Raw genomic sequence first — 27,869 nt, 5'->3', positions numbered from 1 at the left:
CATAGATGTGTATACTCATTAGCAGCTTTACTCGCATGAATTTTCACTGGAGCTCAGTATAGTATTTATATGTGCCAGTGTTTCCAAGACTGAGGCCAAAGTTATCACAAAAGGCAACACAGGGAGGAGGCAAAAGAGTGAGATACTGATGACATACATGTGTCTATGCATATACAGATCTTCTTTTCAATACATATTTGCAGGACTTTTGAAATAAAAACCTATACAGCAAATACGTCAGACTAGGAGATTCAGAGCACAGTTCTTTTTTTCTTCTCAGTGCATGGAGGAGAAGACACCCCACCAAGCAGACTCCCCAAAAAAGGCCAAGAAACCTCCAAATCAACTGTGAACACACACTTCTTACCTGATCTGTTAATCTTTCCAGCTCATTTTTCTTGCCCTGCAGAACATTTTCTGCTTCTTTCAGGATCTGGAGATGATGATCTTCATTACCTTCTGCAACCTGAATGTCTGCTTGAAGCTTCTGAAGACTAACAATCAGATTAGAATACAGTTTAGAAGGAACAGAACCCATTACGTAGTCCTTCCCTTTGCCATTAGACAAATCTGAGGCATGCTTTACCCGTAAGTATTTAAGGTTAATTTGATATTTACCTTTCCGTCAAGATGTCTATCTTCTGGCCTAAGGACTGGAACTCAGAATCTCTCAATGACACGACTCTATTGATTTCCTTCAAGATACCTTCTTGTTCAATCTTGTGCTGCTCTAAATCCCTTGCATCTGCTTGGAGTAACCTAAAATACATTTAATATTTTTCATACCATCGCAGGCGTACCTATCTGAAAGCAACAGTTTATTTGCAACACATCCTCATTTGTTCTATCCATTTCAGAGACAGATATCGCACAGTCAAGCAAAATACGTGAAATATAAATGGAGTGTACCTTAGTTGCTGATCTGCTTTCACAAGCTTAACAGCCATCTCCTGAGCCCTTCGCTCCAACTCCTTTGCCTCAGCTTCGGTGTGAGACAAATGCTGTTTGGCATGATTGTACTTTTGAATAGTGTCTTTGGTCTGCACAAGAAATTGAGGATTATTTTAAAGGTACTGAAACAAGAGAAGCAGAAGAAACCTATATAGTGCTTGTTACTCGGGTAAGAAAGCTTCTAAGGACAGAAACCTGACACTGTTTGAATGAGATTTATTAATAAAGGAAAGACAGGGAGACAGATGATTAATATGCAAAATATTAAGTCATAAAATGTCTTTTCCAATGCCTTTTAAAACCCAGCATGGTAACTATTTCAGCATCTATGTACACGTAAATAAATAAGAACTTGCATTCACCTCTGTAATTAAAGGAAGTAAATGAACGATCTTAGGTCACGTATAACAATCTTTACCCAAATCTGCATTGGCTCACAAAAAGGAATATTTCATCCATTTAAAAAGAGGAACGAACAGGATACAGCATTTCGTAGAAGGGATCCAAGATCACACAACAACTTACCTTCCCCCGAGTAGTTTCAAGTTCGTTTTCAGCTTCTGCAAGAAGTCGATCTGCCTCCCTGAGCTCTGCCCGTCGTTTCAGAAGAGTCTGTTCTATGCATTCGACTTCATCCACGATGTCCTCATGGTGTCTGAGAGATTTTTCTAACTCTAGTTCTGTAATAAGGCTGTCAATATGCCCTTCAGTGAAGTTCCTAAAAGAAAAGGAAAAAAAACCATATCCACAATAAAACGAACATTTATAAAACCAAACAAGTAAAATTCAAATGGTCTGCCTGGTATCTCAGGAGCTGTACTCCCTTACACACAACTCAAACACAAGTTATCTACAGAAGTTTGGCAAAACCATCTTTACTAATAGGTTTTGAATAATAGATTTTGTGGGCACGTTTAAGTATATATCACCCTAATGCTCTTACTTGCGTTTGCTACGTTTCTCGGCTGCCGTACGTAGTTCTGCTACTTCACGTTCCAGTTCTTCCCTTTCACGTAGGAGATTGTCAATGTTCTGATGCAGTTTTTCCATTTCTTTATTATGTTTATGTACAGACATGCCTGGCCACGTATAGTCCCGTTTCTGAGACCTTAAATGATATACAATGTCTTCAAGCCTTGAGATTTCATTTTCCTAAATAGAGGGTGGGGAAAAAAAACCTTACTAAGGCAAAGCAAGTGCAACTCTCTTCACTGGCTCTCCCAAGCAGCTGTGTTCCATAGAAAGCAGCAGCTGCAGAGGCCTATGGTTGGACTATACATGACTGAAGATGCTCCGTCCTAGTTGACTGATTCCTGACTCTTGAATACTTAACATAATGCTGCACTACTCAAATAAAAGTGTAAGTTTTCCCCAGGAATAGTGCTTGTAAATAAACACACACCTGAACATGTACATTTACGTATCCCAGTAACACACAGGAAGAGGAAGGAAACCCAACTGGTCTCTATCATTTTATGATATTCAGCACTGAGGTTGCCCTCCAGAGGTGTCTTGAGTCTAAAAAAGCTGAGAACCACTGCTCTTCAGTGACCCAGTTGCATATGGCTGAACCTCTCCCGTGTACTTACCATGTCATGATGCTCAGGAACATTGCAGTGAAGCACTCCAAAAGGAATGAGGGGGACAGAAAAGTTAGCAGGAAGAGGGCCATAAACAACATGAGTTCCAGCAGGCGGTGGTCCATAGATAACTGTTCCAGGTGCAACTGGTCTACCATTCACTGGTCCAGAAGGAGGTGGTCCATAAACTACTGTCCCCTGGGGTACAGGGCCACCATCAGGAAGTACGGTATAAATAACAGAACCAGGAGGCGGTACAAAGGGAGGCTCCCTGGGAACATCCGTTTTGTCATCTCCTCCGCTATCTTCATCTCTTCCATCTTAAGACAGAAAGCGAAAATTGGAATTATAATCTCTTCTTAAATCAATGCTGTTGTTAACATACACTTCTCTGAAACAAAGGCCACAAGCACCACCATATATTACATGTTTACATTTAACATACAGCAAAATATTAATAAAACCCATTTTTACAATTAACCCATTTTAGAAATTCCACCTTGAACTCAAACTGGAGTTTGGTACTTTCTTGAACATCTGTGCGAGGAAAACCTACTTTTATTGGAATCTGATTTGTGCAACCTGCTTCTAACTGGTGAATACACCCAATATCCTCTTGCAGTGGGTGAGACAGAGTCTTCCTTCCTGATCTGCCTGCCCTGACCATGGGCCTTTCTAGCTGGGGATGAGCCAGGACACTGCAAGCCAACTCCAGAGTCTTTTGTGCTGTAAGAACCAGGAGTGGAGACCTAAAAAAATATCCAAAGAATAATGTATGTTAAGATTAAGTTTCCATTACGGAGGTTTCCAAACTGTGGCCTTCAAAGACCTTCCTGTCTCTCAGTGTTTGCTGCTGATTCAAGCTATTACTTTGCATGAAAAGAAAGCTAAATATACAAGAAATATTTGACTATTATTACTTCAATGCAATCAACTGGCAAGGCTACCACAGGGTTGTTACATTATCACATGCAAATAGAGGACAGACAGTACATTCTATAAAAATGCGATATGCACTACTAAGTCTCAGAAACCTTATTTTATTAGAAGAGTCTCCTTTTGATGCATTATTTTTTTTTATTATCAATAGCCAAGGAGGAAACAGTTATTAAAACTACATGAGGATGCCTATTATATTTCACTACAGTACCCTTTTGTCTATCCCTTTTGCTAATGTTTCTCCACTACTCATTAGCAGTTGACATTGATTTAAATGGGATATTAGACTATATCTCTTACAGTAAATTTAACAATGAAGATGTGTTTTACTCTGAGTATCTTTTAGCTGTCAAATACTTAATAAAAGAATTAAACTGAAGTTTGAATACAAATTGAGGACAGTAAGTGGGCAAAGCAGTTGTCCCATCTTTAAATAAGAATATTTTTTAGATTCTGTTATTCATTTGGGAATCCAAAAAAAAGTTTAGATCCTGACAGTTGCCATTTAAATTTACATGACTCTTGCATCCTTGGGCATTTTCTAAATTAAACTCTCCAGCATTCAGGGAGATGATGCTAATTTGTAGGGTGACTGGAAGTCTGTTGTGAAAGAATACATTTTGTGAAGAGCTGACTTGTTTGAAACTACACAGGCTTTAAATGTGAGCTAACCCTTACAGTACATGTTAGCGCTAGAGAGAATGTGGTAACTTCAATATGCAATGTTCAACTATCACACGTGTTTCAAAACCTTAATTAACAGCTAAAAACTGTCCTAATGGAGTTCTATGAACATTTTGTTTGGGAAGAGATCTTTGTATTTAGGGTGCTCTTACATTTAGAATTAGTGAAATTAATAATAGATTTTTTTCAAATCAAATTACTTTTTGCAAAATGTCATTTTAATTTATTTCCATACTTCTGATGATGGTGGCATATAATACCAATATCCTCTTCTTTTGAATGGATCTGCTATACTGCTGATGTAATCATTCTGATAAGAAAGGGCATGTCTGAGTGCTGCTATCTCATCCAGTAAGCTGTGTATTTCATCCTTGTTACCTGTAAAGAATTAAACAGTTTAAAAATTCTTTGAATAAGTAAAACTGAATGCCCCATAATTATACTTTGTGCTGAATGCAAGTTGTAGATGCAGAAACAAGAAGGATTACCTGCCCTGACATTATCTAATAACCTTCGCAGTCGTTCAATTTCTGCTTTCTGATGTTTCAGAGTCTGGTTTAATTTATCAAGATCAAACTTTTGAAAATCTGATGCAACAGCCTCAGCGTCAGCTCTCTCCATTTCATGCTGAAACTTAAAAAAAGAAGTGAATTTCAACTTTATTATAACTTAGATTAAAGCCTATTCATAGACAAGACAGTACTGCATGGCAAAATTACTATGACAAAGATGGCTTTCCCCCCACTCCAAATAATGGAGATCTTTTTACGAAGACCATTGTAAAAAGCCATTTATGACACGTGATATTTCAGCAGATTTTCACTTATGATTGACAGAAAGTAATATCTGGAAAACTCCAGCACCAAGCTAAAAAAAGAAATTTTCATCAGCGAGTCAATAATTTTTAAAATGTTAGGCTGACTTGTATATTAATTTAACCATGAGTCTAGTTCAAATCGATCTCCACATATCTGACATTCTCCCCTTGAGCTTTTATAACCTGATACAGCCAGCACAGCTTACCTGTTCTTCCTTTTCTTTTAGAAGTTGTTGCAACAATTCGATTTCCGCTTCTGCTCGGGCAAGATCACGAGCTGCATGAGCTGCCTGCATACAGAACTCCTCTGCTTCCTGAAATTCCTAAAGTACAAATCAGATTGGAACTTTAATTTTGAAGTTTGTTTTTATTTTATAGATACTGATGTCTCATGTACCACTGTAAACAGGATACTAATGATAAATGCTTATGCTCATCAACTATCTGAATTTCTTTACCAGTTTCATCTCTATCATTTGCATTACTGGCCTTATTCTTCTTACACGGTATGCAATCTGTCATGTAAAGTACTTTTTTGGGACATGGCTGCAGATCTGCACAGAGTGTGAAGCCTTAAGAACTTGCTCTCATTGTATCTTTGCTTGCTCTTATATTTCCTAACTCAAGTAAATATTTTATTACCACATTCCAGTTTTCAGATGCTACAGTAGTTGCTTTTCCCATCTACGTAGAAATTCCCTCTTCAAAACTGTTTTGAATGTAGACACCAAGCTTATCCGTCTTCAAATTTCCTAAGCTATATCAACAATTTATGTATTTTAAAGTAAGACTTGCCCCCAAATGAAGACTGTCTATATCAAGCTCCAGTATAGTTAAACATTGCTTAAATATAGCACCCAATTTAATATCCCTGCGCTGATGAATTCACCTCAGCTCGCTCTTGGTTAATTTTGAGAACGGTTCCGTGAAGAGCCTGCAGCTGATCTTTGGCAAGAGAGAGTTCGGTGGCTGCCAGTTTATCCGAAGCAACTATTGCTTTCTTTAATTCCTTCAGTTCTTTATCTAGGCCAAGAAATTGCATTTGTGCCTTGGCACCTTCCAACTTTTTCTGAAATGGGGAAAAAAGGGTTTGATAGTCATTTATTACTTTTAAAAATGTGTAAGATAAAGCTTTAAATATTGACATTACTTTTTTCCAGCCTTTCTATAAGCTATTTTATTGTACCATAGGAATCGTATGATTAGGCCCAACTTTATATAGCATTATCACGGGGGTTTTGTTTTTTCACTTGAGTATTTTTTAAATGCAAAGTATTTTAAAATAAAACACATTTTAAATATTAAACCAGAATAAAACTGAAATGATCTTACAAAGTGAGAGTTACATATGTAATATCTGAATACACATATGAGAACCTGCTGAATCTTTGGTCACTGATTTACAGTTTGCCAACATATTCTTTGCCGGTTGGCAGCGGGGTATTCTTATTTATGTCCGTATGCCGAGCCATTTTGTTCCACACTCTATTTGGAGAGACTACAACGACACGTACCCCTTTAGAGCCCAGGTAACATATACAAACCCTAGAAATCAAAGCATTTTAAAAGAAAGTTGCTTTTCCAAGCAACTGCATTCAGTCTGCATACTTGTTCCTCCTTATTCCCACCTTATTCTCTAAATCTTCCAGCTGAGCAAGAATTTTCTCCTTTTCCTCATCAGCTTCTTGAAGTTGTTGATCTGCAAGGCCCTGTATTTCTTCCATACTTTTTATTTTTTCATGTAAGTGTTGAATTTTCTTCTCTAACTGATGAAGCCTGCTCTCACTCTGCCTCTTCTCAGATTTAACCTGCAATCAAGGTAAATCCGAGGCAACATCATGAGACACTCGGTGCATGTTCTGATCAATATTCTTGCTGATTGTTAAAAATCTGATTGTCAGAACGTGCTATTAGCAACATACTGGTTACCAGACAGACAGAGAAAGAACCACTGGTACAATCGTGTCATATTTTAAAAACAGCTAAGTTATTTAGGAGCTTAAGTTCCCTAGGTACTTTTGAAAATGATACCCTGACCGTTACTTCTACTTTTTCTACCTGTATTTAGCTTTTAGGAGTCTAGATTTTGGTGAGGTACATACAATAAAGATAGCTGAAAAAAATCAACTCTACAGCTGTTTAATGCATGGGTGCTCAGCCCCCAGGCTGTGGGCCGACAAAGCAGTATCATCCGGCCTGCAGAACTCCCCATTTTAGCAAATTTTCCAAGTTTTGGCAGCGGGTGGAGCAGTGGCAGTGTTGCCGCATTTCTGCTGCCAAATTCCTGTTGGGAGCCCTGCAGGTGGATAGCATGGCCCTGCAGGCCAGATTAGGTGTGAGGCAGGATTTGGGCTGTCTGGGGCCTGATTTGGTAGCTAAACTTCATGGATTTGTGGACCAATCCCACACCACTCATCCAGCCCACAGGACCAAGAGGTTGAGCACTATCTTCAAGTAAGATACAAGTGTAAATCAAAGCAGTGCTCATACGCATCCATGCTTCCCTGCTTTACACACACTATTATATTCTGGATAATGGGAAAGCTGTTAATAAAGTACTCGGGATGAAAAATGTTATTTTTAACAATCTATATAGTCTCCCACTGATGGAGATAGTCACTGCTTAAGATAAACTGTTACTGTTACAAGAAGGTGAAATTTAGAAGCCACTGATCATGTGATTTACAATGCAATGCTAGGTGCTTCTATATTTCAGTTTTAGCACACTCATATCAGGCAAGCAAATATATTCATCTCTGTAATAAAGAATGATATTACTATTCTTTGAGAAACAGCCAGTACTCTGCTGAATTGGAGGTGTGATCCCTTTAGCTACCCCCCAGCAATTTTGTTCTTTCAGCTAGCTTGTCACTCTCTTGCTCTTGCTTCTGCAGCTTTGTTACATACCTGTCTGTATTTTTCCTTTGAATCTTCCAATATATCTTGCTGAGATGCCAGCTCTTCTTGTAGCTGCCTCTGTCTAGCCCATGCCTCCTCTTTTTCTTGCTGTGAATGAGCAAGGGTTTCACTGAATTGCTTCTGCAGGTCTGCAAGGCTTTTTCCTAAAGTGTCATTTGAATTATGACATCTGAAAAAACAATAATTCGTGTTACAAAGGGAGACGGCAGTCATTTTAATTCATGGTGCTAGATCTGGGCTTTTCTTAACCTACTAATCTAGTGCAGTGTTGTCCAACTGCTGCATGCTGGGGAAAGGGCTGGGGGAGACAGGGGTGGGGCATCTGATTAGACCAGGGGTGGGCAAAATGCAGCCCAGGGGCTAGATGCAGCCCGCCAGGCCATTCTATCTGGCCCGCGGGGCCCCTAAAAACTTTAGAAAATGAATAGTAATCTGCCCTGGGCTGCCTGTCATGTGGCCCTCGGTGGCTTGCCAAAACTCAGTAAGTGGCCCTCTGCCCAAAATAATTCCCCGTCCCTAGATCAGACCAAGAGTTTATGAACCATCCCAGGTTATTTAAACAGATGTGGAGCAGAGGTCTTGCTCTGACAGCCCAACCCACATAATATTTAAAATCGGTAGAGGTGTAGAGGGAAGATTTATGGGGACTGAGTGCAGGATTCTGCATAGCTGAACTAAGACACAAAGTCAGAGAAATGGCGTGTATGTTACTGCTCCTGCATATTTAAAGAGCTGATATGCACAGATTTAGTGTTAGTAATAAGTTATTTTACTCACCTAATATCTCCAGCTCCTGTCTGCAATTTTCGTTTGAGTTCACTTACACGAGCTAAGACTTCTTCAGGATGAATTAAGTTATCAATTGCATGGTTTAGCTGATTTTGAAGATCTTTAAGCTGTTGCTTCAAAAGGTTATTGTCTCCCTACAAAACAAGATTTACAGATTCAGCTTCCAGTGTTTTATAGACTCTGACATTTTCCCCAGTATAAAATTAATCTCTTCCTTGCAATTACTTCTGTTAAGGATATTTCAATGGCAATTCAAGAGCAAGCTCTGCTTTATTCTATTCTCTTCTTAGCATATAATGAATAAATACATCTTTGTATGTGCAAAACCTGTTGCCATAAAGGAGTTGATAACACAAGCAAACAAGAGAATTCTCATTTCACTAGAGAACTCAATGTGAGAAGCTTCTCTGAAACACACAGCTACTAGTGTCAACAATCAGACTCGTACAAAGACACAGAATATACAAATATACACAGAACCCAAAATTATCCTATTAAGAGATCAAGACAAGAATGATTTTTAGCAAGACTCATATGTGCTTTGCTGTTTCCAAAATTGGTCCTTTCTTTATTATTAATTCCCTTTCGTCTCAGAGCCTTATTGAGGACTGATTACTGTTTGAGAGCTGAGATTTCTTTTTCTGCTGATGGGTTTCCAGTAAGGAATACCCATTCAGCTGGTGCAAGGACAAACGATACATATCCATACATGTATCCTGAGAGCTAATACATCAAGCTTTGGTTGAATTTAATTTCTGATATGACCAAAAATCTACTACAACAGACTTCTAATGTGTTTTCTCCCTTGTAGGATTGCTCCTAGACTGAACCCCGATCTGAACAAAGAAACTTAAGAAATGAGCAGGGCCGACCATTGTATTGAGGAAGAGAAACAGGTGGAAGTGTTGGCACACCTCTTTTATAATAACCTAATGGTTACAGCACTCTCCCATAAATTAATAGCTCGGCTTAAATTTCCAGTCTCCATCCTTCTGCTCAAGCTGTGCAGGAAAGAATTCAAGATTCATTAGGTTAGAGACAGCTCAGGAACTTAGTAGGCTGTGACTATTAGTTTACTACTGGGCTCTCAGGTGAGAGGAAGAAGTCCTGGGTTCCAGCCCCAACTCCGAGAACTATGGGGATTAGCCAGAAGGAAAAACAAGACCTAAATTTCACCCTTCTAGAGCTTTACTCAGGGTGGCAGGGAGGTATATCCATCCAGTTATGATCCACTTTAAGCCTTCACCTGCAGGTAAACAGGGATTCAACCCAGGACTAGATTGGACTCTAGTCTCTTGGGGGCAACTGTCAGAAACTCATCTGGCAGAAGGAGGAACTGAACCCAGGCCTCCTAACTCCTGGCAAAATGTCCTAAGAGGAACTGAACCCAGGCCTCCTAACTCCTGGGAAAGTGTCCTACCCACCAGCCTCTTCTACAGGATTTCCTCTTATTTTCCTATTCTGTTTCTTCCAAAAATCTCTGTTCTGGTCAGTGCAATTTCCAATGCCTGCTTTTCTTTTCCAAGTGCTCTGAAGACACCTACTAGACTGAACTCTTCATGGGACTTAGGTAGAACAACCTAAGCCCTTTCTAGATCTCCGTCAGGGTTGGGTATGATTAGATATTGAGTTCTTCAGCTGTCAGAACTGACACATTTCTGTGCATGAAGCCGAGATTTCAAGCATGTAGGGAACCTTCATGGCAGAAACTTTAAGAGCCTACAGTATTCAAGTACCACCAGGGTTAAGTAGCAGAAGAGCAGGGAGTGTTGGGCTGCAACTTTGGCCTTAGGTGGAATTTAGGTGCTTAAGTCTGGCATTAGGTGCTCAATTTATTATTTTGGACTTAGCCCTAAGCCTCGCTGTTCCTCACAATCACCAAATCCTGGAAGGAAGGAGGGAAGCGGAAGAACGATGTGCTTCCTTAAAAGAATAACCAGTCCCTCTAGAGTATTATAGAACCCACTATTTCATAGTCTTTGCAATACCTACCCAAATTTCTAAAATAGGATATTGACTGCAACACAGAGACTCTGTGCAGAAGTACTCTCATTAGGGGGGGGAAAGCCATGCTACTTGAGGCTGTAAAAAGGATGCAGAGGATACAATGGAGGGAAAACAAAGTACTAATTCTCTTTTGGAAAAAAGACAGAACATGCCAAATATCAGGTAAATTGTGAGACAATAAATATTTAACCTGCACTTGTTTGAGCTGGGACAGTAGTTTATTGTTTTCCTGTTCCTTCTCTTCTGACATCTGTGCTTTGGTCAGAGCATTTTCCAGTGCCTGCTTTTCTTTGTCAAGTTCATCTTGCAGAGCTGAGAGCTCCATCTATAACCACAGAAAGTTTTCAAATTAAGACACAGAGCAGCAGTGGCTCCCACACCAATAATTTGACCTGAATAATAAATATTCTAAATTTTCCCTTAACGGAAATTGTTATAAAAATGGAAGGTTTTTTTTACCGCTATTTCCCAGGAAAATTCAATAGTCAGTAAGTTACAATTCTGTTTTATCAAGCTGTTTGGTTAAAAGAAGTTCAATGGAAAGTGAATGCTTTAAGAAAAGCAATAGAATGAAAAGTGATGTTTTGCTGAAAACCCACTTTTTCATTAAAAAAAAAAAAAAAAGGGTAATGACAAACTTTAAACCAACCCTCTGCTTAACTACCCAAGAGCGTTCTACTGGCATTATCCTTGTCTTTGTCTGAAGTCAGGCATAAGGAACAGCAGAAACTAATTGCTTCATAGAGTCATGAGCATTCACAGGCAACAACCGACTTCATCACATGCCTGTTTGTATAATCAACGTATTTCTGGAGAACCGTAATTTCTACTTTGTTTAAATTCAGATCATATTCTTCATGGACAGTCCCAAAGTATTCTCTATCTTGTATGCAGCATAAAGTTGTAAATCATACTGAAGTGACACCGTCAATCATGCTAGGTACCTTTTTTAGGAAACAACTGATGGCTTAGATAACGCTGGGGACATATTCTGTGTTCTTGAAAGCCAACTTGAAATCAGAGAATTCTGTTTCTGACATAACCGTTGACTTGGGGTGGCTATTAAGCATGTCAATATTGGACTCAGAGGCTCTTTAAAACAAACAAACTTATGACTGATAAAAAAAGCTACCCTGGAAACCCCATGATATTAGCATGCTAAAGGGAAATATTTTTCGGACTATGAACAAAATAACAAATTGGGCTAATTTACTGATGCTTTTTCCAGTCTTATCATCATTTAGAGTCCCACAATTCAATTTTTACCTGACTAAGTTGTTTCAGTCTCTCCAGCTCTTCCTCGTGTTGATTGGCTTCAGCATCTCTGTCTTTCAACTGAGCCTCCAGTTCAGCCTCATATGCACTGAGATCCCCTTGTGCCTCTCTGAGAGAATCATTCATTTCACGCTGCTCGAGGAGTGTGGTTTCTAGCTTTGTAATTTCCTGGAAGAACACATCCAGCTCAGAAACCAACAAACATATTTCATGGATCCATATCATATTCTAGTGCAAACAAATGCAGTACAAGTGTTAGCTAGAGAACATGCCCCAAGAAATCCTGTTTCCTGGCATTCAGGAAGTCAATCATTTATATCACAAGAGTAGTATCTCCTGATCACAGGAGAGCCGGATTCTACCCAGAAGAGCACACAAAGCAACAACAGATGCTACCTGTGCCTGAAGAAGGGTGTTAGTGCCTGAAAGCTTGCAAAAAACAATTTTTCCAACTATTTAATTGGTCTAAGAGAAGGCATCACATTTACCCAAAGAACCTTGTCTGCCTAACTCCTAATCACAGTACTGCTAAGAGAGGCAGGCTCTGCAAAGTCTGCTCACAACAAGAATTCAGCAAACTGTACAGACATGCACTGGAGTTTCAACATTACTCTTTAACAGGACAGTGAAATCAGTTTTTAATAGCAGGCTGATGTACCCATGAGCTTCTTTGTAAATGCAGGAAAGTGCATTGCTTCTTAAAATATTCAGATGACTGTAGACTTTGTAAGTGTTTTACAAGTATTAAAGGCCACATTTTGTTACCCTATTGGAACAGAATTTGGTCTGTAACATTGTTTCACAGTTCAGAATTCAATCCTCTATACTTTCTAAATTTATTCTCTGGGATTTGGAAAAAGATGGTCTTACTTTTCTCATGTTTTCTGCATCCATGGCAACTATTTCCAGCTGGTTTCTTTCCTCTTCTAGTTCAGCCAACCTCTGTAGCAAAGCTGCTTTATCTTTTTGTAACTCCTTACATTCATCATTGGCTTGTTTGGCCTGACCCTTAACACTTTCAAGGTATTCCTGTAGCCCAATGATAATTCCTTCTAAATCCCTCTTCAGTGCTTCATTTGTTGCTATTTGACCTGCACAAGGAACAAAATAAAATTAGTGCACTCAAAAAAAGACATTTATTTCAAAAGTGATCTTCTTGTAAGCATACAAGATGAAAAGAACAGGCATTTTTATTCCTTCAATACAGTTTCCATATTTTTAATCTTCTCTTTATTAGAACACAATATATTAATCTTTTCAAGAAGTTACAAAGAAATAAAACAAAGCAAACTAGTGTTCAGTCACAAAATATCAGTCTCAAGTTCGGAAGCTGCCATAATGGATCTGACCAGAGGTCAGTCTAAATCCAGCAACCATCTCTGACACCAGCCAGTGTCTCCTAATGACAGTTAAGGAGAAGCATCCTCATATGCATTTTCTGTCTGCATTTGTTCTGCTAGAAGGCTTCTATCCTTTAAAATATGCAGTCCACATGAGCATCGTATCCTTTTCGAATCCTACTAAACTGTAGGTCTCAATGGTATCTTGCAATGAGTCACGCACTAATTAGGCTCAGAAGGAATTTCCGAGCCCCACACTGACAAGCACAAATCCATTTGCGTGCACTGCCTTTTTATTTAATCACAACTGTTTGTGTACAAAAGAAGGTATGAAGTGTCTGAGCTTCTTTATAGCATTCCTGACATTATAAACTACCCTGTGTTCTCGCCTTTTAAACTTAAGTAGTTCTTATTTTTTTAGCTTCATTCAGGATGCTTCTGCTCGGTTCAAAAGGAATCGGGACTCGTGGGAGAGGTGGTATCTTCTACTAGACCAACTAGAATTTTGCAAAATGTCTTTAATTGCAAACCTGGATACTCTGCTCAGTTCAGTCACTCATGTGAACTCCCTATATTTGTTATCTCTTTGAGATGACAATGAGAATTTGTAACACAGTGGGCTCAATCAGTCCCTTGACGTACACATGCTGTGTTCAGAACCTGCGAGGGGGATGCTGAGATTCTTTTCTGCTCTCACAAAATGCTATGGACCCAGCTCCAATACAAATTAGAGCAATTCTTAGTTCCAATTTTCACTGGCTGGAATAGCCAATGTTCGTGGCCTGAAAATCACCTAGGGTATGTTCTGTTCCTCCTCCTGAGGAGGTAAAGGGGGGGAGGAGGGGGATAGGAAGAAGACTAGGAGTTGACCCAACTATGATAACAGTAATATCTAGTTTGCTTTATTTTTGTCTTTTTCCATATATTGCGCAGATATTTTTAGTAGGCCGTCCATAACAATGGCTACATCTTTTTTTCACCTGGGTAATTACAATTAAGTTAGCTGAATCTGCAGCTTTTAGTTAGTTAGGTATATTTTATTAGTTTCTTTTTTTTTTTAAATTGAGTGTCTCAACAATAGTTACTTCCTGAACCAACTCATGCATGTTACCTAGGAATAAGTTTAAAGTAACACATGGAAGAGAAGCAACAGTTTACAGTTGGAAAAAGCTTCTCTCATATGTGTTATGGATAGTTCTCTCATATGTGTTATAGGATAGTTGAAATGGCCATTAGGACACCAATCAGGACTCGTGATAGAGGTGATATCTTTTATTAGACCAACTAGACTTTTGCAAAAAAAATTATTTAATTGCAAGATTTCGGGTAATTACAGCCTGAATACCTGACACATTAGGAGACCTAAATTCTATTCCCAGCTCTGTAATTGGCTTGTAAGCTGATATGAGAACTTCCTTCCCACTTTGTGCATGACTTTCTACATCTGAAAGAGAGATAATGATACTAATCTCTTTTGTAAAACACTACATACAAAGCTAGATATTAATTATAAACACACTGTTGTCTGCAATCTCCCTCTGCATGCATCCTTTCAAGTGTCCTTTCCTTGATCTGAAGTGACAGGTCTAGTTATTAACTGTACATTTTCTAGCTTACTGGAAAAATTGTGAACTTTCACTTTATTGTTTTAAATTCAAGAAACAACACAAGAGGATTATTGTTATGGTCACCAAAAAGAGATCTTTCTACAAATTAATCTTCTGCCCTCATGCTACTTTTTGCCTTTGTTCTAAGCATTGGAAATAGTGTCCTGTCTAAAACCAAAAGACCCCTCCCAGGTTTCTGTGCCTTCTGTACAGTATTTTACATATCCAACACAAACATAGAACTAAACACTATTTCTCATTCCTCTAGCCTCATTTTCCCTCTTCCTAGTGATATTTTTTCCTTTTGGACTAATTTAGAACTAATTACGAGCTCTGTTCAGTGAAGACCAACAAGGAATTGGGAGAGTTGTTTAGGAAGCAACATTCTCCAGAGACCAAGTCTGCTTTACCATCTGTGAGCTGCTGCTCCAAGTCCTTAATTTCCTCAGCTTCCCTAGCGATCCGAGAAAGCATCTCATCCAGGCGACTTTCAAGTTCTTTGTAATGCTTGTTCATCATATTAAGTTGCTGCTCTTTACTTGCTTTCTGAGCCTTCATGTGAGCCTGTGAATTGAAGTTATACAGATAAACCTTCAAAATTTATCAGTAACAATTAAAAATGTTGAACTCAGTCTTTTAACTCAGTGACATGTCTACATGAGATGCTTTACTGTGCAGCAGACTAATCTATTGCGCAGAAAAGCATCACTGTCTACATGTGCAGGTGCTTACTGCACCGTAAATTAGTCTACTGCACAGTAAAAACAAATAGCATTAATTGCACGTACAGACACGCCCGGTGTTTCTGAAATACCCTACAGCTGGAAGTGTGATGCTCTAACAATTTCTTCCTTCTCGTAGCATGTCATTTATTGTTACTTCTTCAAAAGGCACTCACCTCCAATAGGTAAGCTCTTTCTAGCATACAAATCCTATAATATACAGCAAATTTCCTGTTACTTCGAGGGGAGAAGGACATACGTATCTGTAATAGCCCTGAAAACATCTTTTTTCAACTTCTATTCTCACAAATTCATTAGCCTACTCAAGCCAAGAAAGTAAGAACAGGACTGCCCTCAGAATCTGATAATCCCACTCTACTCCTTTATGCAGGATAAACTCCTCGTGTCCTTCATCATCCTATTTTCCATCTATGGTAGCGAAGCAAGCTATCTCCCAGAAAGCACTACCAGTCTCCAGTTTACGGGAGAAAAATAAAAAAAGCTTAATAACTGAGCTTAAATATTCTACATTAAATTACTGAATACAACTAACAAGTCAGCCCAGTTTCACCTTTCTTTCATTTTTATTTTTAAAGTTGAAGTTTCCTAGGAGCAGCCACATTCAATTAATCTGCAGTGCCCCCAAAACAACTGAAAACAGTGACAAGTTTCTGATCTACCATGTGCTGTGCAACTTGTTTTTATAACTGAATGCAGTTCATGCGGATAATATTGTTGATCTGGGTTACTTGTAATTAAATTTCAAAACACAACATACGTAATTTCAGAAACTTTCATAATACAAAGTTTAATTTTTTAAACTACAGGAAGCTTTACAGGCTTCCTGAACAGGCTTTTATCTGGCTACTTATGTTTTAATTCATTCCTCAAATTCTACAATGTATATTTTTTAAAGTTGTGTTACTGTAAGACATTTACATTTTCAAATAAAGCCATAAAAACATATGCTTAACTTATACAGCCATTTTGCTTTTCACGAAACTGCTGTGGCAGAAATAAATCATGTAACACAGTATTTCTAAAATATGCAGTTACAGCCCTTTGCATTCACATGAAAACAACTCAAAATCACCACCTGTCAAAAAAGGATTACATGGTTTTAACAGTTTTAACTTCCAAAATATACTTCTACCAAATAAAGTCAAATACAGCTGCAGCTGTTGAATCCTTATGGTGCTGCAGCTGTTGAATGTCACAAGAGCATTGTTAAGAAAAACACTTACAGCTTTGTCTTTGTCTTTCCTTCCTCTGAAGTCATTTGCAAAAAACCCCACCCGTAACTTAGAATTCATGTTACTTAAAAACAAAGAACATAATCACAGAAAGTTGCTTAAATAGACCATGGTTTCTCTTCTGTCTTCTCTCTTCCAGTCTTCTCTGTTTGACAACGACACGGGCGAGCATGTGGTTGGAAACCACGGGAAGTTGCAGAGGCTCAGAGTTTCTTTGTCATGACTGCAGAGTAGTGACATGCTCTCCGATCACTGCTTGTCTCTGCAAGCTCAACTCTGCCCTGTTTGCTTTAAATCACAACACAGGAAGCTATGTCCACAGCCAATCCACTACGGAGTTAGAAACAGTCAATCTACCCTCCAAGAGGCTGGGCTTAGTCTTTAGAGAAGCCTGCTTCCTTTGGTTTAAGAAATCTTCCCCAAACACAGAACATTACAATCCGCCTATTTTCTTAACTGTCAGTTTAAAATACATTTTAAATCAGAGCCTCTGGCCCTCAGGCAAAAGCAGGAAATCAGGCCTGGGGATACTTTGTGTCTATATTGACATAAATAAAAAAACCCAGCTTGAATGCAAATACAGAAAGCTAGACAAGGTTCTTAAGGTAAATGTGACCTCTTTTATTAGACCAACTAAACAGTTGAAAAAATTATTCTTTGCACGCTTTTGGGTACAAACATTGGGGGGGGGGGGGAAACAAGCTTTCAGGCGTTTGTACCCAAAAGCTTGCAAATAATTTTTTTTTCCAAATATTTAGTTGCTCTAATAAAAGATATCACATGTACTTTAAGAACCTTGTCTGCCTATGCTCTTAGACCAACACGGCTACAACCAACACCTCTGAATACAGAAAGCTATTATTTAAAAAAATAAGTCATATTTTAGGCTGCACATTTCAAACTGAATGTACTTTAATTTCACTTCATATTAATTTAAATCTCCGGTATACAACATCTGCTGGGGTTAGAAACCACAATTATGCTAACGGTTACATTTTTATGGACTGCTTTTAAAGCGATAAAAGAAATGGGTCTATCAAGATAGATTTCTTGGAATATTTGCATTTGCCTCCAGGTATTCAGAAACTGAAACCTCTTCTTCAACAATACAGTAAGCATAGGCCTGTATGTTCCCCCTGCTGAGAGTGGAAGGCTCAAGTACATTACTTTTACAGAGACAGGTCCTGTGCAGGGAAAGATAAAAGGCAACTGTTCATTAACTTCTTTGTTCCACAGCCACTATGCTCCCTACTGTACAAAAGCAAGAGGATATAGTAAAGGCCGGAGAAACAAAAGCCATACCGATGTTTTCTCCAGGCCAACTGCAGCAAAAAACTATCAGTTGGGCCACTTGAGCAGACTGAAGAAAGGGTTTTTGATAGTGGTGTACTATCCATGAACATGTACCATGAAAAAGCAACTCCAATGGTATATGTATAGTAGAATTAGTCCACTTACTGGTCACTAAAGTTCTCAGAGTATGCTCCAGAGAACAATACATTATACTACAGGGATTCTTGAATTATTAAAAGCATTTTTCCCCTGAAAGGGACATTGTGCCCTTGAGCACAAGCAGCTAATCATGGAAACAGTTCTTATAAGGGGAGATGTGAATTCATCTTCATTAGAGTCTGTGCAAAAAGAGATCCAAAGCAGTAACAGCAGCTTTTGACTTGTCTAGAATAGCTGAACTTCCAGAGATGCCAACAATACATCTTCTTACAAGCTACTGCTTGTGGTTTAGTTGAACACTTAGTTCCACAAATACATTTATTAAAGAAGGAACTTGTATTTTACTTTGTCAACATTTTAAAAAGTAACTAGAGCGAGCAATTGTTGTATGCAACTCAGAAATTAAGTGTTGCTAAACAGCATGAAGGACACATGCTTCTAGGTGTAACTGGATTCTGATTTATTAAAATACATCAGAAAAATACTTAACAAAAGGATACCCTCCAACACAACAAAAAACAGCATGGAAAAGCTAATTTTTGAATTGTTAGTAGTTAACTTACATGTCTTGGATCTTTAGGATCTAAAGAATCTATAAAGCTCTGCAAGTCTTCGATCTCCTTCTGCTTTTTCCCCATTTCTCGTCTCTGCTTTTCCATCTGTTTTTCCAATTCCAAAGCTTCATCTCGTAACTGATTTAAGAGCTGTATTTTAACACTCAATTGCTGTTGAAGAGTTTCTGTATTGGCTTCTGAAATCTGAAGATGGAGCATGGGAAAATGCAATTAAACTTGAAAATAAACGCCTGCTTCAGAAAGTTTCATTTGATAAATGCGTCACATATATTAGACTGCAGTTATCTAACCTAATGTGTTGTCTAAAAACACTGATCCCTGAAGTTTTGAGTCCTGGTTGTTTTGCTCAGCTGGCAAGAGTTTATTGTATTTTCTCTCTCTCAAACTATAAAGACTGGAACAAACTATACTTGGAATTGCCTTTAATAATTATATAACCTTGAGTCTTGGCCTACTGTGCCAGGAAATCGCAGTCATGGTGTTTGGCTAGTTATCTTAAAAACCTCATTTAAATATCATTTGAAAAAAATCTAAGGGAAAGTTAAAGCGTTTGAATCACTTATAATTGCTTCTTGCTGTCTTAAATAGTCTACAATAAATTTGTCAAGCTATGGCTTTTTAAAAGAAAAAAAAATGTTAAATTGCTGGTGTGTAAACGTGCATAGCAATAAGATCAGTGAGAACAGTTGAGGACACAAACCAAAAAGCTGTAGATACACTTTTAAATATGCTGAAACATCCTTTCTGGTCTTTCTATTTTTTGTGCAGCTACAATGTTTACTTCTGAGTTTAACTCATTGTTATTCCAAAATATGAGAGTACCAGACTGCATTGTAAAAGACTTACTTTAATTCACCAGAGTATTAGCATCATGTGAATCCAAGAAACATGTGAGTTTATACCCTCTTCATTATATGAAGGCATAGCATCAGCACTGTTACTTTCTGCCGAGTCTACTAAAACTACCTAACTCCTGAGACAGTGCACATACTGCTGGCAACGGGCACTGAAAAAATGCGGTCAGGATTGAAATCCTGTTTCGTAAAGTGGGGCTCTTATTGGCGATTACTGATATGGACACATACGGCAACATACACATTTCCGTTCAAAGTCCTTTGCACAAAAGCAACAACCACTTAATCTTCTGACAAACTGGACTGTAATTTCAACTGCATGTACTTTATGTTTTAAAGTTATCTAGCTCCTCAACATGAGTTCTCAGGGATGCTCAAGCTGACATCTCAGAAGTCGCACAAGTTGTCTTAACCACCCTGACACTGCACCCCTCATTCATAGGCATTTAAGACACTTTGAGAAGTGAAATGGGAAGAGGACACTTCAGTTTTCTATGCCTACACTGCTTCAACATGTTTATTTTCTCTCCTGATAAGGTTGTTGGTTTTTACATACTTTTTTCTGAGCCAAAGCATCCTGAAGTTGTTTAAGTTCCACTGTTGCTTTCAAAACTTGTTGTTCTCCATTTACTATTTCATTTTGCAATTCTGCTAATCTTCCTTGCGCTGCAAAGAAATAAATCCCCACCACAGCACGTTTAAATAATTTCTAAGAAGCATTGATGTATATGCACTATATCCTATCATGCTACCTTAAGCAACATCAGTCTCTCTGCAATCCTCAGAGCTGTGTGGGGATCGGACAGGGGTAGCAATGACCTTGCTGAGCCCCCCTCACTGCCGAAAAAAGAAAGTGCAACAGTGCAAAGTTGTATCCACAGCTGGTATGGAGGGTCCATGTGGGCAGGAGACCACTTTTCCCACTCTCTCCCCTATCACTCCCCAACCCCCTCAACTTTCTCAACTTCTTTCACCTTACAGCTCACAGCTGGAAGAAGGAGAGAAATCTCTTGGTGGGTACATCTGAAGCCTATAAATGAGTCTTGCTCTTAGCACAACATTTTTAGCAACTAAAACCAATAATATTTTCCTCCCAAGTCCCCTCATGCAAAATTCTCTTATTTAACTCCTTATTTTTGGGTAATTTTAGAGGCCACCTTGATTATAAAGTTTTAGCTGTTATTATTATTATTATTATTAAGTTCAGTCTGAATCAAAATGTTCCTCTGGCAGCAGATAAAGGGAACCAGGTTTGTATACATCTCAATAACAGTGATGGTGACAACAACAACCAAAACAACAATAATAATAGTAATAATGATTTTACTTGTGAAAACTTCCAAATTTACCTTCTTGTATCTTTTTTTCTTTATCTTCTAGTTCTCTATCTAGAGTTTGATGAAGCTGTGATTTAAGTTCTTGGTTCCTATGTAGATCATCTTCATCTGCTTCTATTTTTCTAACTTGAATTTGCTGCGCTTTATTAGAAATGTAACTTTCTCTGGTATACATGTTTCTCTTATATCTAGCTTTACCGATGTAAGGACTTTCACCAGGTACATCATCAAGTTCAACATCCTGAAAGATGACATTTAACAATGTATATTACATTATTTCATATGCTGGGAAATAATAATTTTGCATATTTAAGCTTGAATTTAACCTACGTTGAAGGGAGACTAACTTGAAAACTTGACAGTTTAAAAATAAGAGTTAAATGAAGTTTCAAATGTTATGCATACCTTGATTCCTTTTACAAATGTATCTGGTTTTACAGTGAATGCTTTCTGTTTTTAAAATGTTTCCCTTCCTGGTTGTTACATAGGAACGGGTCATACAAACAGTATTGGGGGGGAAGGAAAGAGAACAATGTCTGTAGTTCCAGTCCTGCAGGCATTTTAATTGTCTATAATGACCACACAGGTTACCCTCGCTTTATGCAGGTTCTGTATGTGCAAATTTGCTCTTATTCAGTGACCCTTTTTATACCAAAAATTCATTATATGCAAGGTAAATTCACTCTTATATGATCACTGTGGTGGAAACCTGCAGTCAGCTGCTTTATGCAGCGTATTGTGGGAGTGACACCATAGACAGAGGAAATACAAATTATTTGCGGGGGCTGAGCCGGGTGGTGGTGCCTAAGCCAGGCTGCAGCATTGGCTCCTGCAGCCCAACCTGGTCTGGCCCCATCAGCATGGCGCCCCGGGAGCAGCAAGCCATGAAGCCGCCCAGCAGCAGCACCCACGGCTGCCGCTCAGGGCAGTTGGTGCCCATGTTTCTGGAGTTGCAGCTGCCCCAGGTACGGTGCGACACCATGTCAGTACGGTCGAGGTCTTGGAACGGATCCCTATTTGTTACATTGTTAAGTGGGTTCCCTTTATGCGAATTTGAGCTATGCACCATTTTCCAGGAACACGTGTACAGCGTAAAGCAAGGGAAACCTTATTCAAATATCATCAACTGCAACAACTAATACTAGCTTAAGGAGTTGTGTTTCTTTCTTATGTTTAGATATACTTATAACATTAAAATAGTGTAAACCATGAGATAAATGTGATTTTTTTTAAAGTTGTTACCTTTTAAGCTTTAGCAAAAATTGCGTTTTTAACAATTAAAATGTATTGCTCCACGTATACTTTTATTGTGCGCTCTCCTTCAATGCCTATGTCTCTAAAGGAGAAGGTCAAATTCTGAACCAAAAAGTAGCTATTCTTGGGAGTAAGTACACCACAGAGGATGGAAAACCTGACCCCTTAGATCAACAGGAGCTTTGGCACTGAGTTCAGGGAGCCAGAAGTTCACACAGAGTGAGCAAGAGCTGCAGAATGAAGCCCAGAGCGGGGAATATCCTTTGCATGATTATCATTAGTGACCGATGCTGTATTTGTTTGCTCCATTAAGCTAAACAAAGTATTTGCATTATGTACATATTAAAAACTATATAATATTAAGAAATATTAATTTTAATCTCATCAAGAAAACACGCGGGCTAAAATGATTAAACTTATTTAAAATCAAAGTTACAGTTCCATTTATTTATAACAAGGATCCATATGTAAAGCAAGATTTACGAGTGGGCAAAAAATATAACCTCCTTCACAGTTTGAGAAACACAAAATTCATATTTGAAAATATTACCTCTGATGGAAAGTAACCCAATGGCTCAAATTTGGCATCAATCTTATAAAAAGCCAGTTCCTGCTCCAATTCATATTGCTTCTGGCAGGCTCGGGTTAACTCCACAGTCTTCTGCTTTAGCTAATGGCAGCATGAAACAAAAAGAAGCACTGTCATCAAGAAATGACCACAATGAATTGCAAGATACATTTCAAATTAACAGCGTATGATGTGTGTATGAAGTACACAGTCATTCCAAAGCCTTTGCAGTGATATAAAAAAAAGTTATAAATTTTTTTGTGGCAACAGGTGTAACACAAGGATGTATTTTACCTTAGCTTTAAATTACTATAAACAAGGGCAGACAAAACCACCACAATTTCAGTACAAATGATCACATGAAGGTCCTTTGAAACTTCATTTCATACGATTCAAACATAGCTAACCGTTGCAATAAATGGCTTCGTCAAAGATTTGTCATTCATGGTAAGGTTCTGCAACTGGTCATTTAGCAGAAGGCAACCTAAACTGTACCCAATTAAATTTTAAAGAACGTTAACAGTTGAAGAATGATAATGATATGGTTCATTGTGTGACTCAACACACTTACTTTTTCTTTTTTTGCATTGACAGGAATGTAAAATTCTCCTAATTGAAAAGATACTATTTACAGTACTTTAAAACAGTAAATATTAATGTATTTTAAACCTTTGCCATTAATCAACTTTTAGTAGAGGTCCATCATGTGATTTTTTTTGGAGGGGGGTGGGGGGACCATATTTTCATGCTGAAGACCTGAAGGAGAGCATGCAGCAAGGCCTCAATAGAAAGCAGAATACAGGACTAATGGAGTGAAAAGGGGAAATAGAATAGACAGGAATACGCAGTAGGCTTAACAAAATGTTTAAAAATTAAAGTATTTCATGCCATGCAAAAAAAATGGTCAAATTCCAAAAATGGAAGATGACTGAGAGAATAAATTACATCAAATGAACAGTCTCATTGGAACCTTTTATGTTTAGACACTACTGACCATGCAAGCAATTCTTATGCACAATAAAAAAAACCTGTGCAGTCCAGCTGTACATGGGGACTACCTTTAGTGAGGAATAAAGGCTCAGCAGAAAGGGAACTGTGACAAACCAAGATACCAGCTAAAGGGAGAAAGAAGCAAGCAATGTTTGTCATCTAAAAGGTCATCTAAAAGTGGGTTAAGTTGTAATACATACTCTGCTAAACCCTGCTATACTTGAAAACTACTTTTCATAAACCTGCTGCTGTTTAGAAGAAAGTGTGTTGGAAATATTTATAAAAGTAAACTACTTAATTAACTTTATGGGAAAATTAAGCAATAATATTTTAAAGGACATGCCATATGGATGTGCATGTCTGAAAGACGAGTTTAATTATATATATATCTATATTACTTGGAACTTACCATACATATGAATGAATTAATTATTACTTGGCAATATAGAGCATCACATTCTAGGAGCCAATTTTGTAAATGTTGTATTTTATATCCAACAAAGATTAAATAAATTTCAAGATTTTTTACATTATTACAGCAGCAGCTTAAAAAATAGTGCAGAAGTTTCAGTATGCTGGAAGTTTAGCAGCTCTGAGGAACTTAACCTCTTATTGTTGCACAGAATTTTAAAACAAAAAGGGACTAGAGACAAATAGCTTTTTTACTACTAAAGCAATAGAAAATATACAACATTTTATACCTTAAAAGGCTTAATCTCATGAGAAATCTGTATATCCCAAAAGGCCTATTTCCATGTCAAACTAAGTGGCAAGACAACTAACATCCATTTTTGTTGGTAGCTTACAGGCTACTTAAATAGTACATAGGATAAAGAGTTGTAGGAGCAATCATGGGGGCAAAAATGTAAGCGCTGTTGAGAAGGAAAGAGAGAAAAATGGGGCAAGTCATGCGCTAGGACACAAATGTTTTATTCTAAATTAAATCAAATTGAGTTATTGTTTCTGCTATTTACATGATTTTGAGGTACTGACTGCAAAATTAGAGCATAACTATTCCTTGGCAACACCAGCAAAGCATCCTCCGGTTAGCCACTTTTTCCTAATATGTACATTACTTTAGCTTTTTCGAGGGAACACCATCCAAAGACATCTGAAGCATACTAGTGGACTGTTGGCTTTAGTGAATCTACTGCATGTGAAAGGTGCCCAAGTCAACAAATCTGCAAACTGAAGTCCTGTCTCTACCTGCCTAATAAGCTTCTCCAGGCATCTTTACCTTGCTGAACCCTTGAAGTTTGAGGTTTTCTGATATGGTGAGGTTATTTGCTATGATCCATCCCTTCTTTTGCCTCTATGCTAGAACTGCTACTTGGGATAGTGCTAGTTTTTGTAATATAGATTTTGCCCATTGCTCCAAGACATGGATGAAAAAGCCACCTGCCAGATGAGAATGCCCTTCAAGCCACAGAGATCCAAATACAAATTTAAACATAAATTCCTAGCATTTAAAATTCACAGTTATCTATGAATATGTAAAAAAATATTATTCCCAAATATATCTGATGCAAAGTGTTAGTTTACCAGTTCATTTTTGGTGTCTAGGTCCCTCTGAAGTTCTTTATAACTTTGTTTCTGTTGCAAGGCCTTCTCTTTTAATGATCTGTTCGCTTCATCTTGATGTTGAAGTTGCTCAAGCACTTGGGACTGTTTAATTTTAAGGTCCTCCATCTCTTTTACTGTTTTCTCCAAATCTCTTTCTAACTTTTCTATCTCTTCTATAAAACAAAATAAAGACATTCATCTTCATTTTCCACATTTTCTTCTATCTAATATATGATAACCAGAAAAGAAGTATCCTATAAATCTAATAATTGCTGTAAAGAATCCATGCAAATGATACGAATAGTTAAAACTGTTATTGAAAAAATTCTCAAGTGACTTATATTGCCATGCTTCCTAGATATAATAAGAATACTCTCTCAAACCCACAATGGCTCTTTTTGTTAGCTATCACTACATACATGCACAGGGACTGAACCATTCTGGATTACAAAGTAGATACTTTCAGTGGCCCATTTCTACCCCTTGCAAGAGGACATTTTGCACAGTCAAGAGCAAAAATTAAGACTCTAAGATGGCTTGCTCAAAGAGGGTCAGGGATGCCATCATTAAACTTCTCTCTGCTTCTAAGAAGGGGAAAAAAGCTTAAGTTATAGCCCTCTTCTTCCTCAAACTCTCTGACCAAGCACAGAAATGGAGTAACCATGAACTAGACATAGTATATGTTTGTTACCCTTATCAAGTATAATAATTTAAAGTGAAATCAGAAACAAAACTATGCTTGTGACCTTATGATGGATACAGTCAGCCTTTTAAACAATGGACTTAAATAAAAGGACAATTCTGTTTTTGCTTTTAATAACCTCCCAGCAGTGCAAAATTCTAACATATTTCTTTTCTTCTTAGAGGAACTTGTGAATGGTCTTCAGAGGAAATAGCTGTTTATGAGAGATTAGCAGTGAACTTTAATAGTGAGTTTAAAATTCAGGAGTATCATCCATGTTACTCAAAACCTTATTTAACAATCTGTCAAATAACTGCCTCAATTACAAAGCTTTCCATCTACATTTGGTAGAGTTCACAGTACTTCTCACGTATCATAGCAATTACCTAAATCGAACCTCTCGAGAGCCTCCTGCCTGTCGTGATTTGTCACTGGTTGTCCCTCAAGGTTTTCTAGTGACCTCAGGTGGAATATGGTATACAGGTGATAATGAGGCAGATTTACAACTGGATTGTTTGCCAGAAACAGAGAAGTCAAGTCTTTTAGTGGCTTCAGCTTAGCTATGTCATGGAGCTAAATCAAAGAAAAGAAGATACCATGAGTAGACAGCTGTTTTAGGTCAATCATTTCCTTACCACCTATTTGCTGGTGTTAAATAAAATAAATTATCACATAGTGAAGGATACATTTTGTTTTTATACAAAAAGAGGGTGCACAGAACAAAAGTGTAGAGCAATATCAGAGCACAAGTTGCATACTCTTGTCCTGGAATTAAACTGTTCCTGATAGGAAGCTGGCAAGTGTGGCTTTGGAAATTCCAAATAGTTGTTACTTGAGTCAGGTTCAGAGCTTAGGAGGGTCCAGCACTCCAGTCAAATGGATCATAGGAGTTCACAGGGAAAGGGTGCCCCAGTCCCAAGCAGCTATCTATATAGTGGGCTGACCCTATTCATCCACTAGTAGCCATGGCTCCTTCAAGAGCTGCGCTACTAGCATGTGAGTTCTCATCACAGCTAACCTCAGAAGTTAGCTGGAGAGGGTTCAGAGAAGGGCCACTCGTATGGTTAAGGGCCTACAGACCAAGCCCTACGAGGAGAGACTAGAGAAACTGGATCTATTCAGCCTCCGCAAGAGAAGGTTGAGAGGCGACCTTGTGGCTGCCTATAAGTTCATCACGGGGGCACAGAAGGGAATTGGTGAGTATTTATTCACCAAGGCACCCCCGGGGGTTACAAGAAATAATGGCCACAAGCTAGCAGAGAGCAGATTTAGATGGGACATTAGGAAGAACTTCTTCACAGTTAGAGTGGCCAGGGTCTGGAACGGGCTACTCTTTCCTGCTTATGCAGGGGGTCGGACTCGATGATCTATTGAGGTCCCTTCCGACCCTAACATCTATGAATAAGTTACTCTAATCATGTCTCAAACAAGGAAAAGGTGACTTTTGTTCCTGTGCTTTCCATAAGACATAGTGCTAACCTGAGCTAATTTCAAGTGGATGCACAGTCCATGAAGAACTGGAATGGAAACCATGAGAAAAAACCCTGTCCATTTCCATTAAGTTTTCCCTCATCTTGCAAAACCTTGCTTTGTCCTGACTAACTAACAGTTTTAAAACTGAATGCCTTGTGACAGAGGAAGGTTTTTCCTGATTACACAGTGAGCAGCCTTGTGAAGTTGATGGTAAATCAATTACTGCTGTACCTTTTTC

The 27,869-nt window shown here is 38.2% G+C and overlaps 1 protein-coding gene across 7 annotated transcripts in view; it reads right to left on the bottom strand.

Annotated features, from left to right (window-relative positions):
- The window catches only part of CNTRL (centriolin), a 43,237-nt gene that overhangs the window by 11,559 nt on the left and 3,809 nt on the right, over positions 1-27,869 (bottom strand). For 4 of the 7 annotated variants that reach the window (XR_003092145.1, XM_025193897.1, XM_025193913.1 and 1 more), the window contains exons 6-30: positions 26,545-26,731; positions 25,456-25,649; positions 23,982-24,038; positions 22,906-23,025; positions 21,114-21,342; positions 20,321-20,430; positions 18,899-19,093; positions 15,319-15,472; positions 12,832-13,052; positions 11,953-12,129; positions 10,877-11,011; positions 8,668-8,813; positions 7,879-8,059; positions 6,600-6,779; positions 5,861-6,040; positions 5,178-5,294; positions 4,643-4,787; positions 4,390-4,532; positions 3,088-3,280; positions 2,541-2,851; positions 1,895-2,103; positions 1,477-1,669; positions 910-1,040; positions 619-759; positions 368-494 (exon numbers count right to left, since the gene is read on the bottom strand). Coding sequence is in view for 6 of the 7 variants with exons in the window: in XM_025193897.1 (XP_025049682.1) it covers positions 368-494; positions 619-759; positions 910-1,040; positions 1,477-1,669; positions 1,895-2,103; positions 2,541-2,851; positions 3,088-3,280; positions 4,390-4,532; positions 4,643-4,787; positions 5,178-5,294; positions 5,861-6,040; positions 6,600-6,779; positions 7,879-8,059; positions 8,668-8,813; positions 10,877-11,011; positions 11,953-12,129; positions 12,832-13,052; positions 15,319-15,472; positions 18,899-19,093; positions 20,321-20,430; positions 21,114-21,342; positions 22,906-23,025; positions 23,982-24,038; positions 25,456-25,649; positions 26,545-26,731 (4,176 nt within the window). In the remaining variant the exon portion in view is untranslated. Of the gene's footprint in view, positions 1-367; positions 495-618; positions 760-909; positions 1,041-1,476; positions 1,670-1,894; positions 2,104-2,540; positions 2,852-3,087; positions 3,281-4,389; positions 4,533-4,642; positions 4,788-5,177; positions 5,295-5,860; positions 6,041-6,599; positions 6,780-7,878; positions 8,060-8,667; positions 8,814-10,876; positions 11,012-11,952; positions 12,130-12,831; positions 13,053-15,318; positions 15,473-16,874; positions 17,155-18,898; positions 19,094-20,320; positions 20,431-21,113; positions 21,343-22,905; positions 23,026-23,981; positions 24,039-25,455; positions 25,650-26,544; positions 26,732-27,869 lie in introns of those variants that run through there. The other 3 variants (XM_025193899.1, XM_014526683.2, XM_025193919.1) reach the window with 3 other exon arrangements.

Source organism: Alligator sinensis, unplaced genomic scaffold, assembly GCF_000455745.1.
Source record: "Alligator sinensis unplaced genomic scaffold, ASM45574v1 scaffold611_2, whole genome shotgun sequence".
Lineage (NCBI taxonomy): Eukaryota > Metazoa > Chordata > Crocodylia > Alligatoridae > Alligator > Alligator sinensis.
The sequence above is the reverse complement of the archived record's forward strand: the minus strand, read 5'-3'. Positions and strand labels throughout refer to the sequence as shown.